Source organism: Mangifera indica, chromosome 7, assembly GCF_011075055.1.
Source record: "Mangifera indica cultivar Alphonso chromosome 7, CATAS_Mindica_2.1, whole genome shotgun sequence".
In the NCBI taxonomy this organism is placed as follows: domain Eukaryota; kingdom Viridiplantae; phylum Streptophyta; class Magnoliopsida; order Sapindales; family Anacardiaceae; genus Mangifera; species Mangifera indica.
Window position 1 is genome coordinate 14,940,846 of NC_058143.1, and position 18,439 is coordinate 14,959,284.

Sequence of the window (18,439 nt, forward strand, 5' to 3'; positions counted from 1 at the left end):
TTGGATTTTTAAAATTTAAAAGATAAAAATTTGAGATTTCATTATACCATTGATGGGACATAGTCCTTTAGCCTAATCTTAAAAATCAAGGGGATACCATTCTCAATTGTCCATATGATGTGATTGGCCCATAAGAAAAACAAAAAAAAAAGGACGCATGCTTCTCCTAGACAGCCAGAAGTATAACCTAATTGAATAATGGTAGGCCAACAACTTTGTCTTTTTATATTTTGGAACTCAATAATTCTTCAAAATTCCACAAATGCTTATGTGACAGGGATATGAACAATGGTTCACAAAGCAGCCATCTGCAGGACAGCATATCAAGAGACTAATATTGAAAAATACAGTTTGGTTCATGATTTTGATACCTTATCTTCACATTATTTAATATTTTATAAGCCTTAGGAATCTGATTGATTGATAAAAGTAGGCTCAAATCCAATGACATTTTATTTGTAAATAATTCTCACCATCATGTGACATTGTCCGTGAAGAGCTTAACCTATCTGTTACGCATTATTAATTTTTTTATCAAAAGTCTCTTTTGATTGAAAAGAATTATAGATTTATATTGGCCAAACGACTATTTCCCACCCAAGGTATGCTGTAATGACAAGTTTCCCCCCTTTAACTATGGAAATACCAAACACCCACCCATGGCCAGTTAAATTTAACGGGGTTAAGGGTAAAATTGTCATTTTCTCTATAATATTAAAAAATAAACTAAAATATAATTTCCTTTTGCCCCCCTAAAGTTTGAAAACAAAAATTTTCCCCCAGCCTAAGTTTAAGAAAATGGCAGTTTCACCCTAGGGTTTGGTTTTGAAATCTCCGGCGACCTCTCCGGCTCCGTTGCCGACGGCTTCTCCCTCCCGAAGAATCCTCTCCTTCCGGTGATCGGTTTCCTCCCATTTGGAGGTCCGATCGTCGCCGGAAAAGCGGTGGGAGACGAAGAACTTCGTCGGGGAAGACGAAGTTCTTCGTCTTCCCAGACGAAGACGAAGCCGTCGTCTTCGTCTGGGAAGACGATCGGCTTCCCAGGGAAGACGAAGTTCTTCGTCTCCCACCGCTTTTCCGGCGACGATCGGACCTCCAAATGGGAGGAAACCGATCACCGGAAGGAGAGGATTCTTCGGGAGGGAGAAGCCGTCGGCAACGGAGCCGGAGAGGTCGCCGGAGATTTCAAAACCAAACCCTAGGGTGAAACTGCCATTTTCTTAAACTTAGGCTGGGGGGAAATTTTTTTTTTCAAACTTTAGGGGGGCAAAAGGAGATAAAATTTTCAGGCGTTAGGGTTCTGTTAAATTTAACTGGCCATGGGTGGGTGTTTGGTATTTCCATAGTTAAATGGGGGAAACTTGTCATTACAGCATACCTTGGGTGGGAAATAGTCGTTTGGCCATTTATATTTAGCATTTTGTTTTGGTTAAATAAAGACAGATTGATATGATTAGAAAATTGATATTATACCAAGATACATTTTCTTTATAGGCAAGTTATATTTGGTGGGAATTCCCTTTAAATGGGTAAAGCATGTATTAATATCAACTAAAATTACGAAAGATCGATGACATTAATAAAATTATATGTTTATATTTTATGTATATAAAATAAGAATAATATTATATGTATTTATTTTTAGTACATAATTCATATATATAGATAATATGTCATTATATAATTGAATGTTACTTTATCTTTAATTCAAAATCAATCAATCATGACACATTATCTTTCTATACAAATTATATATAAAAAATGGGTACATGTAATTTTATTAATAAAATATATACACAGATAATGTATCATCATATAAATAAGCGATTTTAAATTAAAAATAAAATAACACTTAATCATATGATCACATATCATCTGTATATCTATTTTGATTATTCAAAGTATATACATGTAGTGTTACTCTAATAACATATATTATCAAGAGTTATACTATAGTCACCTATTTTGAGTACATAAATAAGTATTATATCATCACGTAGTTGAGTGTTATTTTATCTTTAATTCAAAATCATTCAATTATATAATGATACATATTAAATATATATTTATTTATATAATCAAAATAGATAAATATAGTTTTATTATATCATCAATTAAGCCTACCATTAATAAGGGTTTGTTGAAATTTATGTTGCTTGCTTGAGTATTCTTTTGAGGATTCTAGTGAGGGTCAAATTAGAATAGAGGTAGACCAAGTCTCAAATATTTGAAAGTCATTTTTGAAATCATCTTCTAACCCAATGTATGGGGTGAAATAAAGACCTTTGACCAACTAATACAAGTAAGAAAAACAGTCCCCTTTCCACAACCCACCATTCCAACTAAATTTAATTTCTTAGCAGAGATTAGTGAGTGTAAAGGTAAAACCAGTCAATACGCCTCAGAATCAAATGAATGGAAGAGACAAATCATTTGAATGTGAATAATAATTTAAGGAATGTAGACACGGTCCATGCCTTGCCTGCCCTTATGAAGTTATGATAACTTCTTAATATAAGCCAGAAATTGATTTGGAACAAAATGTTAAAAGGAAAATACATTATGGACCTTGACTTTACTCCAATAATCTTTCACTTCCATCTGACCGAACCCACTCCACTCCTCTCCTGCCTTTTATAAAACAATTTCAAGATACTATAATTATAGTTATCAATATTTTACGATATATATATATATATATATATATATATATATAACAAATAAAAAACCATACATATTATAAATTAAATTAATACAATATAATAAATATACTACATAATGATGTATCAATTAAAATTTTTTATAATAGTGGAAAGCATCAAATATTGTCATTAACAAACAAGCCACTCAATGCTCAAGGCGCCCAACATACTGGAAGTCAAACTTTTGGTTTTTAACAGGTGATTTTATACCCATCCAGGCTTTGACAAAAAATAACCAACAATTCCATCCGAGTTGGGTTGAAGGCTCAACAATACATAGCGAGCATGCCGCCTTCCCATCAGTCCATTCTTAGACATATAAGAGTTATTGTGCAATTATCTGATTTGATTTGATGCTGAAGTTCAAATTTTGAACCCTGATATTTTATTAATGGAAAGCAAAACACAAAATCCTAACAACCCATCAATATCATCAATCAACTACTCCAAAAATTAATAGTAAATGTACTAATGGATTTTAGATTGAATGAATCCAACCACACCGGGAAGATGGCTAACACAATTTAGTACCAATAAATTTTCCATCAAGGCCTCCTGTAATGCTCTTCATACCAATCAATATTGCGAAAACCCAAAATCTCAAGGATTTCGCAGAGAATTTGGATGGTTATTGAGATAGATTCTTTAAAACAATATCTCTAAGGATGGAAGTCTCACGTTCCATCATATTTTGACATTATAACTTTCAAGCAAAAGCATTTTACTGAATACCATGAAGCACTTTTTAAATAAGTATCCGTCATGAGCTTCTGCAAGAAGTGCTTCAAGAGTTTTTTCCATTTCCAAATGCACCTGGGGCAGAGCCTATATCATCCAATTCAAGTACACAACTCAAAATAGACAAGGGTTTTTATGAATGAAGCATTAAAAGTTTAACCATATCCATTTTGTTGCCCGGGAGTTGAGACCTGAGGAATATTAGGTTGAACACACTTTAGTGTACATGGCGAAGACAAGGAATTGATAACCTTCTACCTTCAAACCCAACTTTATATGAAGAGATAATTTTTTTGCATTAGTTACTAATTACTTTTTCCCCCACCCGAAACTTTTACAATTCAGAACACTATAGTTAACTAAAAAAGGCCTGAATATTACTTTAATGGTGGTCCTGGCATGTCCTTTATCTGATCGAATTATCCAGCGAACCAATCTGTCATACCTTGGTACCAAGGAAGGCCTGCAGGACCCCAAATAAAAGAGTTAGAAACAGGCATAAAGCATGCAAATGCACATGTAAAATGCAGCATTGCAGTACTAAAATGTCTTGTGTACAAATCAAGAAAGATGAATCATCCACACAGTTAAATGCTGATTAATTAGAATATCAAGTGTCAAGATTCCTGAAATTATTCCTAGAACTTCTATTCTAAACTTGAAAAACTAGGAATTAGGAGGAAATTATGGCTTGATCTTATTTTATTTTCCCGTTATTATATTTTTTATTTGTTTTTCCTTATATTGTAAATTTCTTAAAATACAAGTAATGCCTATATTTAGATGAGGCAATCTCTTCTAATATATGTCAGATAAGCATATTCTCAATGAATATGAAGGACTTTATCTAGAAGTTCTATATGGTATGAGAGACTTTAGGCTTTCTTCCTCTTTTTTAAATAATCGGCCCTAATCGCCCCATAAACTCCTTTTTGCCCTCATTTAATCCTCTTTTGTACCCTCAGCCTTGAACCTTCTGTGTATACCACTATCATTAGTATCTAAATTGACATTCATTATAAGCATACATAGAATTACTTTATGCGATTATTTGGTTTACGAATTTAAAGATTATTCCAGTCATTTATTTTTTATTATTTATATTACCTTGTTTAGTTTGTCAAATAATAAAATGTTCTAATAATTTTCTATTACCAATGATGATATGACAAATAATATAAGAGGTAATCTGATTATCGCATTTACCTTAGGTATCAAAAAATTATTAAAGTAATCTTTATTACAATTATATTATTACTCATTAATTTTATTAATTTTTTAGGAGAAAAATACCCTATTTTCAATTAATAAAGTAACATGAAAATGTTTTAGAATAATTATACTAAATTATATTTAAGTAAAATAATATCTTAATATTTTTTTATTATATCTAATTGAATACAGTAATTATTTATACTTATTAATTCTTATCAAACATAGTAATAATTTATACCCAATAATTTTCTAAGTAATTATCTTTGTGATAATATTTCCTTTTTGATAATAAATATTCCCTAAACCAAACACACCCTAATAAGAATAACCAGTCTATTACCGGGTTGGTTTGCAAAATTCAAAGCATAAAGTTGGCTAATTGTCTCGATGGAACAAACTACTACAATGGGGTCAAATTGTCTAAAGCCTTCTCAAGGGACTGGGAAAGATCGTCCACCTAATTGGAATTGCACAAGCATCAAAGACCAGAGATTCAAGAAATTGGATAAATGGGATGAAAAAGATTCCATGATCATGTCATGGCTATGGAATTCCACGAAACCAGAAGTTAGCTGGAATTTGATGTTTCTCTCAACCACAAAAGACATATTAGAGACACTGCAACAAACCTATTCCAAGAAGGATACTGCTCTAGTCTATAGCTTCAAAGTTCAAGTGGCCTTAACCAAACCAGGAAGCATGACTATCACTGATTACTACAATTGGATGGCAGGCCTATGGCTCGAAATTGGCCACAACCAAGACCTGAAGATGAAATACAGTGAGGACATTCAGAACCACTAGGAGGTCATGAGGCATGACAGATTATTCAAATTATTGGTAGGACTATATGCAAGATACGAGCAGATCAAAATGCAGATTCTCAGTAAGGACCCAGTCCCAACAGTACGTGCTGAAGAAATTCGATGAGGTATTAATTTAGAACCACACATATCTCAGGCTGCTGCAATGGTGTCTCAGAAGGCTGGAGACAGTGGGAACAAGGGAGTCAACTAGGTAATAACTTGAAAAAGCAATCAAACAAAGATGGACTATATAGTACTTACTGCAATAAACAAGACAACCCGGGAAAACTGTTTCCGCTGCATGGTAAGGCTTAAGTTTTGGCTAGAACCAGGAGCTTTAAGGGCTACACACAAGGAAAAGCTAATTTAACCAACAAAAAGGAGGCAGATTCAAATCCATCCACTTAAAATAAGGAAGAAGTCAAAAATTCAACAAACAGACGGAAAAACTGAGTTTGCTGGAATAAGTTGAAAAACCTTCAGGTTCTTGTTCTCTCACCCAAATCAGTATGTATTGCTTAACTGAATCTTCTAAAGCTTCAAGTAATTCTCATTTGAGTTCATGGGTAGTTGATTTAGCTGCAACTGAACAAATGACATATAATGTCGATATTCTTGACACTAATAAGCCCATTCTCGGTAACAAAAATTTTAAAGTGGCATATTGATCTCCTGTTGATATTGTCAACCAGGGAAGTCTGTCTTAACCCCCTCAATTTCTATTATGAATGTCATACATATTCAAAAATTGTCCACTAATCTAATTTCCATTCCAAAAATTTCCAAAGAACTCTATTGCTAAATAACTTTTTGTTACCACTCATTGTGTTTTTCAAGACCTAGTCTTCAGGAAGAAAATTAGATGTGCTAGAGAATTGATCTATACTATCTTGAAAACTTGCAAGGCTTTAGACTAAAAGTACACCAACCCACCAATCAACACCCACCATTTTACAAGAGACAGGACCACAATAGATGGCAATTTCACATACGGCAGTATCACAAAGATGGGAGAGAACAAGTGTCATACCTGGAGAAGAATTAAGGGTGGTCGTGGAACATAAAAGTAGAGGAAAAAGCAAGGAGGATAGAAGCTGGAAAATTATAATATTCTTTAAAACTAAGTTGATGTGAAACCAGGTTTTGTACTATATACATATTCAACAAATTATTAGAATATAAACAATTAAGAATGATCTGAATTTTCTTAAAAGATACTTTAACGTTAACAACACTTATGACAGACAAATGAGGGAAACAACGTTGACACTCAACCAAAACCGCAGAGTGTCAAATCGTCACATTGTTCATGTTATCAATTAGGTTCAGATATCTAATACAAGCTTGATTGCCCACCACTAAAAATTTCTACAATTAGGGACTTTTGTCCATGGCAAAAGTTGCTACATAAAAAGGGATCTGAATAAAATTAGGCCACAACCAATGACACTAGGCCCCTAGACATTGCCACAATCAACAGGACGTTGGACATGTTCCATCAATACAAACAAGACTAGCCAATCTATAACAACAACTTCAAAGTGCCTTTTCAAATCCATACATACATTAACCAACAATTACTCCATACTCTACACCAACATAATGGCTCAACCAATAGACAAATCCTCACCTTTGCAGATGCAAAATTCTATTCCCGTTCATATATGCTTTCTTCAACATCAATATTGCATTACCATTTCCAAACTACTAAATGGGTGTAAGGAAATTTATTGATATACATAAACTTACTAATCCCACCAACCAAGAATAAAAAAAGAAAAAAGAACGGATTAGGGAACCTTTGACTTCAAAGGTTAGGGATAACCATATTATCTTTTCTAAGTGCAAAACAGTATACGAATTACCACATCCTAATCATATATTCAAGGGAAATTTCCATACAATACAAGCAGCCTAACCATTGAACAACAACTTCCACACACCCATTCTAAAGCTTGACCCTTTAACTACAACTTCAACATTTCCAATCTAAAGCCTTCCAGACATGGAGATAATTTTACACGTATTTGCAAACCCTTAGAAAATACGATGATCTATAAGCGCACTTCGAAGAGGGTGGGGGGGGGGGGGGGGGGGGGGGTGTAACGATTGGGTTGAAACCCTAGAAAAGCTAAAATCTGCTTCACATTTACAAACATGGAAAATAAAGACATTCTGTAATTTTTTCCCTTCATCCTTTCTACCTAAATCAAATTATTGTCACATGATGCACTTTTATTATCAAGACAAAGATGCAACATATAACACATCTAGCAAGCTAAAAACAATCATGGATGCTGAAACACAAGATCCACATGCAAACTAAAAATTATCAGTGATGTGTTCTACTAAACTTCCATCCTTCACCATTAATTCATGTCTTGAAAATAAAATTGTCTTTACCTTGACTCCTGCTGGTGTATTTCCCGGCTTAGTAGTAGTTGTGCTCCCAAAACCACCTGCTGAAGGGTTTCCAAGCTTTGCTGTAGTGCTTCCAAAACCAAACTTTGACCTTTTATCTGAAGGTTTTAGTATTTGGAAAGAGCACATCAATGTATCATCAACACTCATCATGGCACCAGCATTGTCAAACTCTCCACAATAATTAGGAGCTGAAAATATGGTTACAAGTTGTCGACTGGCAAAGAACTCATATCCATCCTCCACGACCTGCAAATAATATAATTAAAAAGATAATAAATACAATCAAGAATACACAAAAACAAAAAACGAAGTGCATCTGCTAAAGTTAAACCAAAGCACTGTACAAAAAAATCAACACGAATCAAAATCAGCCAGATCCAAACACTGTTATACAGTACACGAGCTTATCAGGTTGGGAATTGTTAAGGAGTGAATGCCCGTGATACAATGCTTATTGTAGACAAAAATAAAAACAATGACCTATTGCAATAAAATTACAATACTGCTCAAGAAATAAGTAAATATTCCAATATAAAATGCTCATGGCTCCTGATGTTACATTTCTACAGCCCTTAACGAGTAATGCTCAAGAAACCAAACTTGAAAATTGTCTCAAATAAATGGAACAGCTATGAAAGGCAAAACCTGGTGAGCACGACAAATGAGATCAAGATCATGCTTCTGAAGAAACTCCGTCACTTTGTCAGGACCAAAAGTATATGAAACTCCTCTATCATTCATTCCCCAACCTTGAATATCTTTGCTGGGATCTGACCAGAGAAGATCGCAAAGCAAACCTGTATCCGGTACATCAGTTGGACGTGCTATACTTCTAATTTGATACAAATTATGTAGGTCTGGAGAAAGGCCCCCATGCATGCAGAGAATCTTCTCATCAATTAAAGCAGCCACTGGTAGACAGTTGAAACAGTCTGTAAATGTCTTCCATAACCTAACATTGAATCTTCTCTTACACTCATCATAAAAACCATAGATGCGGTTTATAGACGCACATTCATGGTTCCCTCTCAACAGGAAAAAATTTTCAGGATATTTTATTTTATATGCAAGAAGAAGACATATTGTCTCCAGACTTTGCTTGCCACGGTCCACATAATCGCCCAAAAATAAGTAATTGGCTCGTGGCGGCAAACCACCATACTCAAAAAGCCTTAAGAGATCAGAATATTGACCATGGATGTCACCTGCATTTCATAAACAGAATTCATCATCAGAACAGATGGATACAATTTTCTTTAACAGGTTCTCAAATGGGCGTCTTGTAAATGCCATTACTTATCAGCTCAGCATGAGAACACGTATCCCTTAACCAGGAACAGAAGCACATCAATGGTCAAAACATTCATCTAAGTCACAAACTATAAGACTACATATCATCTGCCAGAAATAAAAATATAACAGACTAAAGAAAAGTCCAATCAATGGAACCCATTAACTCATAAAAGTAATAGTCAAATGCATTTATGATACAATCATTAAAATTATGAAAATCAAACTATTATCCAGAATCACATAGAAGTTACTAGGTCAAGCCACACAACCAAATTTCTCATTACTAAAAACTTTGAAATAAAATAGAAACTAGAAATGAATGTTTATTCCACAAATGAGATCCCTTGAAACAACACAAGCATGCACACACATGAACACACAAGAAAACGACTAAAGAGAGGAAAAAGCTGGTCTTGGAGGAGGACAAAGGAGGGATAAGGAATGAAACATTTAAAGCAAATTGTTCCAACCTATTCAAAGAATGAATGGTGTCACTATCAACAACTACTCAACTCTCAAGTCCCAACTTAGACCAAGACCCAACCAAATTAAGCATTTCAATCCTTAAGTCTAAGAAATCCATCAAAAACAAAATGTGATGTAAACACAGCACCCGATGCCGTAACACAAAAATCAACTATGCGACAGAATTAAACAAACTAGAACCCATGTCATAAATTCATCAAAACTAGCAAATGCAAGACAAGACATCACCAAAAAGTGAAAATGAAAAAACGAAGGAATAATTCGAATAAAACTATATCATAATGACAAAAGAAATTATCATAACGTATTGCAAGAGAAGCCAATCTATGACAGCCACATGAGACAGTTCACTCATAAACAAAAAATGGATCCTAAAGCAAACACAACCTTTACTACAATATTACACCTACACTCATCACAACTTTATTCAATATACAAAGGGTTCATAAATGAACACTTCAGATGGGAAAACAAGATGGAAACTCAACCCTCCATGGCAAATAAACGCAGAGGAAAAGTGTAGCTAGATAAGAAACAATAAAACTATAGTAGTTAAGCAAAGCACAAAATCCATCACAAAAAATCACTACAATATTCACTGGTTCATCCAGTAAAAACTTGCATTTTTGTGGTTGTGTTAAGATAATTCAAAATTAACAAATAACCACTCTGATTCCCCACACCCAACCCCCAACAAAGAAATTTAAAAATTTCTACCATAAGCACAAAACAAATTCAGGTGAGTTCATCAAAAGTACACACAGCCATGGCTTATAGTACTCAAAGAAGTACAACCGCAACCAAACCCCAAATTAATCTCAAAACAAAAAGCAACTATAACTGCGCAGCGGTCATCCAATATGTAAATTATCAATCACAAAGATGCCACTAACACCACATATCTGGAGATTATCGTATTAATCACGGAAAATATCTCAACTGACACTATAACAATAGACACAAAATTGAAAAAATGAAGACAGCAAAGGAGCTGGGGTCACTAGAAACACTAATTCAAAGCAACGAAACAACATTAAAATAGGGTTTTGCAGGAAAAAAATTATAAATTACTGAAAAACATCAAATGCGTCTGAAAATACAGCCAAAGCAAATACACAAACTACTGAAAAAAAAATCAAGCAAAGAATTAAATGTACCACAAATCTTGATGGGAGCTTCAAGTTCTAACAAATTAGGCTGTTTCAGAAAAATATCTCTAGACAGAACACAAAGTTGGCGGATCTCGGACTCCGATAACTGGACCTGCTTTCCGGGTCGGCCCCGAACCTCTAATAACCGATTGATTATATCATCAATAACTCCTTGTTCCATTTTCTTTCTTTAGCTTTTACAAAAACAGACCAAACAATAATAAAGTCAACGGGTACAACTGAAAGGTCGATAAACAGAAGAAGATGAAGGACGCGGAGGAGTTAAAGTGAGAGAGAATGCTAATAACATGGATTGAGAAGGAGGAGAAGGGAGTGGAGGGGTGTCGTTTTATGAAAAGAAGGGTGCCGTTTAGAGAGTTGTAAAGAGAAAAAAGCAGAAAATTCTAAGAAGAATATTGGGGTTGCAGAGTAACCTATAAACAAACAACGGATGAAAGAGACTGATGAAAAATTTTCCTGGAATCTTTTTATAAAAGAGGAAATTCTTTTTTTATTTGAAAAGGATGGAATATATGCGATAACCACCATAGAAGAATCAATTTAAGCCTTTATTTGAATTTAAAAAAGGATGAGATTATTTATTTTTTCTCACCCAAACAGATCTATCACTTTTAAATTGTATGAACAAATTTATATAATTTATTTAAATATATAATATTATTTTATTTTGTATAAATAATATAATAATTTTATACATAAATAATGATATATTATTATGTGAATGAATATTTTTAAATTAAAAATAAAATAAATATATAACCATATTATGATATATTATTATTTGTGTATAAAATTATACACATTATTTATGTAAATAGTTTTATTAATTTGAGTTTTTGTTAAAAAATGTATTAAATAGGAGTGTGCATGGTCTAATTTGATGTAATTTGAGAGTTTTTTCAAACTAAACTAAAAAAATAATTTGAAAAATTTATAAACCAAATTGGTTTTCAAACTAAACCAAACTGAAAAAATACGATTTGATCTGGTTTAGATTATGGTTTGAATAAATTAAAATTATTCACTTTATAATATATATATATATATATATATATATATACACACACACAAAATATATATGCGAAAAAAAGACAAAATAAATATATTAAAAAAAAGGTTATAAGCCTAATTGCTTAATAAAGGTTTTCGTCAAATATATATATATATTAAAAATACGATTTACAATTTAGTTTGGTTTGAAAACCACTTAAATTATAATCTAAACTAAAAAAATGATATAAACAATTTTCAAACAAAATTAAATTATTTTACAAACCAATTTTAAAAAATATAATTTGAATTATGGTTTGAACCAATTAAAGTCATCCACTTCTAAATATATATTATTTAATAAAATTAATTAAATCATATGCTTCTAGAAGATAATATAAATATATAAAATAAAATTATGAAATATATAGATAAATATCACCAAATAAATATAAAAAAAAAAGTTATAAACTTAATTATTTATTAAAAAATTTTATTAAATATAGTTATATATATGTATTAAAAAATATGGTTTAGGGTTTAGTTTAGTTTAAAAACCAGTAACTCAAACTGAAAAAAAAAAGGGTTAAAATTTTTTTTAAACCAAACCAATCAATTTTACAAATCAAACTAAACCACATCACAATTTTCAAACAGTTCGGTCTGATTATATGGTTCGAACCAAATTATGCAAAACCTTAATATTGAATAAAAAATGTTCATTTTTGTATAATTCAAAATTTTTAATACTTCTTAAACAAATTTTAATCAAATAATGAGAATTTTTAATAGAAATTATATTTAAGAAAATCAACAGATGAATGAATATTAAACCCAAAAGTTTAAGTAAAAAACATATAGAATAAATATATTTAATATATATTTTTTTTCATAAACTTGTGAAGATTTGTTCAATTAAAAAAGTCAAATGGCAGGAAAAAAAATACAATAAAAATATGTTAAGAAAGTTGGTGATGATGATGATGATAATGTTGATGGTTGTTCCCATGTGAAAGCATTTGAAACAAGAATGTAAAATGAAAAAGCCCTCTAACACATTTTGAATGAAAGATAAGATTTGATTTGATTTGATTTGATTTTGAGTCGGGTTGGTGGGCAAACCAGATTTTTTAATTTTTAAATGAGTAAATCACATGTTCCCATCAAAGGTTTAGTTTCAGAACACTTTTCCACCCTTACTTAATATAAATAACATTTTTATCTGATAATAAGCATAAATAATAACGTTCAATCCAAAACTAAATTCTGTTAATAAATTAATAGTATTAAAAAGTGAAATTATTATTTTATTTTAACTATTTTATTTTTTTAAATTATCATATAATTTCAAATTAACAAAAATTAAAATTAACGTTTTAAAAATTTAAATTATATAAGAAATCATTTTTTCTTTTAATATATTATTTTTTATTTTTTTTATAAATATGAGTGTCTTTGTTGTATAATTGTATATTAGGAGATAAATTATAATTTTTTAAAATGTCATATGTTTTTATGAAATTTTTTAAGGGTTATTGAAAATTTTAAAAGAGTTTGGAGTTTTTTAAAAATTTTAAAATATCATTTTGCCCTTTAGTAGTATAAAAAAGTATTACACCCCTAAAGAATCAAAAAAATACAATAATATTTTTTAAAGATTAAATTATTATATTTAAAATATTTGAATCTATTATAAATTTTTTGTTTTATATTTTAAAATTAATAGATATTAAAATTACTGAAAAAAATTATTTATGTAAACTAAGGGTAAAAAAGGTCTTAAGACCAAATCTTGGGTGGGCAAATTTAATTTACTCTTTTAAATAAAATTGAAATTGAAATTGAAATTAAAAGTAGTGGACCATCAAAGCTTCAAGTGGCCACGGGGCCACGGCTGCTTTTACTGTACTCCATATCCTTCTAGAATTTTCGTAAAAAGAGCGTCAAGTACAATTTGTCAATGCAATATTTGTATCCTTATCTTCAACTTATTGCCCATTTTAAACATTCATTTCTTCAGCCTCCCTTGCCCCCCTTTTATTCATTTCAACATTTTTGAATCCACTGCATTTGACTAACTTGTTTAGACATTTCTAGAAATTAATTTAATTTCTTTTTCTGTAATGATCTGTTTAATATTATAAAATCATTTAAATGAATAAAATGCCGTCAAGTTTTTGGTTGATGAAATTACAAGCAAGATATAATTAATAAAGTTTTATTCAAATTGAATTTATTTGAATTTAGTTCAAACGAGTTTAAAATAAATTTTATTTAAATAAGCTCAAGCTCAAATATGAAAATTCAATATTTTTGAGTTCGAACATTAAGAGTGTTCGACTTATAAAACTTATGAATTTAACAAAAATCAATACAAATTGATAAAAATTACGTCATTTTGATCATTATGTATTAAAATGATATTATTTTAGTATTGAGCTGAACTTGAACTTGAGTTTGACTCTTCTCAAATTAGTTAAATTCAAATTTAATTTGATTCGAATTCAATCATAAATTAGCAATAAAGACAACTTTAACAGTTTAACTCCCTGCTACCTATAAGATTATTTTCTATTTTACCCTCTGTTTATTTAAGTACACAACTACTTCCTACTGGTCATGGATCCAACCGCAGTTTTGAAGTTTCTACGCTTGGAAGTTCCTCGGTTTGATGGCTCGAATCCAGGTAATTGGATATATTGTGTTAAGAAGTTCTTTAATTTCCATTCTACACCAGACTGTTTGCCTTCCATATGGATAGTGAAGCTGCAGAATGGTTCCAATAGATGGATCATAATAGTTTGTTGCACGGTTGGAAACATTTTAAAGAAGAGTTGCGTATCTAATTTGTTGGTTCCTTGTGGGATGATCCAGTTGGCCTCATTGCCAAGTTGACACGACATAGCTCTGTAGCACACTACCAGGTCACATTTGAAAGATTAATGAACTAAATTACAAGGGTTCCATAGCCACTTCTCTTGAGTTTTTTCGTTTGGGGGACTTAAACCGAAAATTCGATGCGAGTTACTCATTGTGCCACCGACTGGGTTGGCGTATGCTATCGGTAAGGCGAGGTTTATGAGGAGCGTTATGAAGATATTAGGGCGTTTTCGACTTGGAATTTACATAAAGCAATTGCTCCCTTGGGTGATTATCAGCCACAAATTGGGGGTGGTCCTTCTAATGGAAAGTTGCATTTGCCCCTGGCGTGTCAAAGATCCAAAGCTCCAGTGGCTAAGCTTCCTCTTCCAATCAAACGCTAGCTTGAAAGGGTTTATGCTACAATTGCAATGAGAATCACAAATGTGTAAGTTTATGCTTCTCCTGGGAACCGATGATGAGGAACCGCCTACAAAGAGTGATACGGTGATAGGAAAATATGGATACCCATAGCAGCCTTGACAACATACCTATGTTACACCCTCTTGTAACTCTAGCTTCATGAATCGTTTTAAAGCATGGTCGACCGGTGAAACAGATTTTGGTGCAATCGATGGATAGTCAACCAGAAGACTAAGCTTGGGAGAACTATTAAGGCATTTCGTCGTCTGTATAATGGACTGAACCTTGAAGACGGGGGAATATTTTGATGGGAAGGGAAATGACATGAAGGCAAAAATTGTTGGGGATCAGTGAAAGCCCAAAAGTTTGCAGCCAATTATTCCAAGACCCAGATTGAAGAAAATTTATCTATTGAAGATGAAATAGATGAGGCCCAGAGCAAAGAAAATAGAGATGGTACTGTGGATTGTCTTGCTGTAGGAGAAAATAAGAGAACAGGCCAAGTCTCCTCTCGCATTAAAGAAGCAGTTGAAATGGAGCAAAATTTAGACCATGGGTTAGGTTAGTTAAGGAGCATTTAAGTCTTTATGAGTGATGACCTAAAGTTTGTTGTTATTGTTTATTGTTTGAAATACTTTATAAATCACACAATAGATATGAATAATTTATATAGTTGTCAGGATTCTATAATAGAATATGATTAAACATAAAATAAAATATATTATGAGATATATTGAATTAATACGATATAATAAATATATAATATGATATGATATAATACATATTATTGATACAGATTGATATATTTTTCAGAAAAAATAATGATATAATAAAAATATATATGAGAAATTTAAAATTTTTAAGAATGTTTGTGATATTTTCTAAAATGATAATATATTGATTATATTTTTTAAAAGTCGTATCATAAAATACAATACTTAATATAAGATATAAAAATTTATATTTGTGATTCATGATTCAACTACTGAAATTAAATTTTCTTGCTAAGAAAAAGAGATTGGCATTGTCTGAAATTGTGCATTTTCAGTGTGTAGAGTTAGCTCCACCAGAATATGTTATAGATTGAACGAATACATCATTGAGCTTGAAGCTTGATGATTCCTTATTTTTAATATTTTTTACAAAAATTAATTTCAATTAAATATTTATATTCAGTATATTTATTTTGGATTAAAATTCAAGTAAAAAAAAAAAAAAGAAAGAAAGAAAGAAATAGTTTGTATTAATTAGCCTCAGTCCTTACGGTAACAGAAGTCATCAAGTCAAAGTCTTTGTATGAAGCTTAATTTCCACCAGAAATTAAAGCATAAATAGACAACCAAACGTATTTGACTGAATTGGTATCTCTATATAAAGCATTCAATTGTTGATCAACTAAGCATAAGATACTGATCAACCATGAAATCCAGTTTATACTATTTGCTCATATTTGTGTTCATCCATGCATTAATTCTTTCCCAGTCTGCTATTTCTTACATGGTGAACGCCGCTGAAATTGTGAACCACTGGTCCCGACGTACTCGTGTACTACCATCACCACCACCACCACCAAATCCGGGTCCCAAGCAAGGTCAACGTCCTAAGAGGCGACCACCACCACCAAATGTACCGCCACGGTCAATTTAATCTTCATCTTGCGGTTGTTGATGAAGGCCATATGAAGATTCAATTATCTATGATCTCTGCATGCCAAAGCCATTATACTTCAATTTATGGCATCTTGGTGATGTAATAATAAATTCAGCTTTATTTCTTGCTTTGTATACTTTATTATAAGAGAAATATATAAAAGGTTCTTAACTTTTTTTCAGATTAGGATAACATATTAAGGATAATGAAGTAATTTCATAGAAAGAATTAAAATAAAAACAAAAAATAATAAATTAAAAAAAAACTAGCCACCATCGTATGTAGAACATTATAACAAGAGAGCTTCATCCCGTGAAAGGCTCAAGTCAAAATTTACGGTATGAACATTCTAGCAGCAAAATAAATTCATAAGTTATTAGGGGGATTTAAATAAAATATTTAACAACAAATGTTAACATGCTCGGTGTTATAGTTATTAGTATCCTACGATATACAATATATGTATTTTGATACAGATAAAAAATATTATGTGTAATGAGGTGTATCATAATTGATACGATACAGTAAACGTATTATACAATATAATATATATTATAGATACATATCAATACACTTTTTAAATAAAATAATAATATAGTAGAGATATAGATGATAAATTTTAAAGATATTCGTGATATTTAAAAAAAAATGGTGTGCAAATTATATAAAAACTATATCATACGATACAATACGATATTCAATGTATAACATGTAAAATTAGGTATTTAATATATGATTCAATTACTATACTCAGTACCCTTTTATCTCATAATAAGGTATTAAATTTATTAATGTTGTCTAACTCCTCTATGTAAGCAACATTACACTCTAAAATTAAATACTCTTGCTATATAAAAACTTTAATAATTTAATTTGGTTAAATTAAAGTTATTATATTTAATCACAACTAGGTAAACCTTTATAAAGTATTAATAACCGAAACAGGGTCAACATAAAATATATTTTTTCTGTTACATCTTTTTCTTAATACCAGTTTTACATTTAATGGATGATTAATATCTAATAAATACTTTCTTAAATGATAATTTTTATTTAAAGTATTTTGATTTTATTTAAAGTAATTAAAAATTGCTTGCGTTTTGCATACAAATGATATATTTGACTAATTGATAAAGCATTTTAGAGCAAGCTGTAGCCTCCCATATAAAGCATTAACACAGCAGAACCCAGCAACCAGATTTCCCAATGAATATTGCAATTTCATATTTGCTCACTTTCTTCTTCATTCATGGACTGTTTCTTAGTTCTACTTGCATAGCGAATGTCACTGAAACTGTTTCTGTCTCTGCAATGGATCATGCCATATCTTCGCGTGTCAGCTTTCGCAAATTGAAGGTGGACCTACCAAACGCACCACCGTCCCCCAAGCCAAATGATCCTCCTGGTCGGAACCCGCCTTCAACTTGATATTCATCATCTCAATATGCAATGTTTTCCTGCAGATGGCTCAAGTCGCTGTATGATCGATGTTTAAATTATTCTTAATAAAAAGTTGATAATAAGTTGCTATTAGTTTGTGCCTTTCGCAAATAAATATTTATTTTAGCATTATGACTCTTTCGTTGGCAAGAATCTGCAGTATTAGTTATTTAGTCTCTCTTAATCCATGCACTCTCTCGCAGAAGTTGATTTATTCTAATTCTTGTTGTTGGATATTTTA

The 18,439-nt window shown here is 31.4% G+C and overlaps 1 protein-coding gene across 1 annotated transcript; it reads right to left on the reverse strand.

The window, feature by feature from the left end:
- Positions 1-3,552: 3,552 nt before the first annotated feature.
- LOC123221279 (serine/threonine-protein phosphatase PP1 isozyme 3-like) lies at positions 3,553-11,285 on the reverse strand. Its single transcript, XM_044644078.1, has 4 exons — positions 10,822-11,285; positions 8,531-9,090; positions 7,865-8,131; positions 3,553-3,903 (listed from the first exon to the last, which is right to left on the reverse strand). Exons 1-4 carry the CDS (start codon positions 10,994-10,996, stop codon positions 3,880-3,882), a joined length of 1,026 nt encoding a protein of 341 aa, XP_044500013.1. The 5' UTR covers positions 10,997-11,285; the 3' UTR covers positions 3,553-3,879.
- Between the last annotated feature and the right edge of the window lie 7,154 nt (positions 11,286-18,439).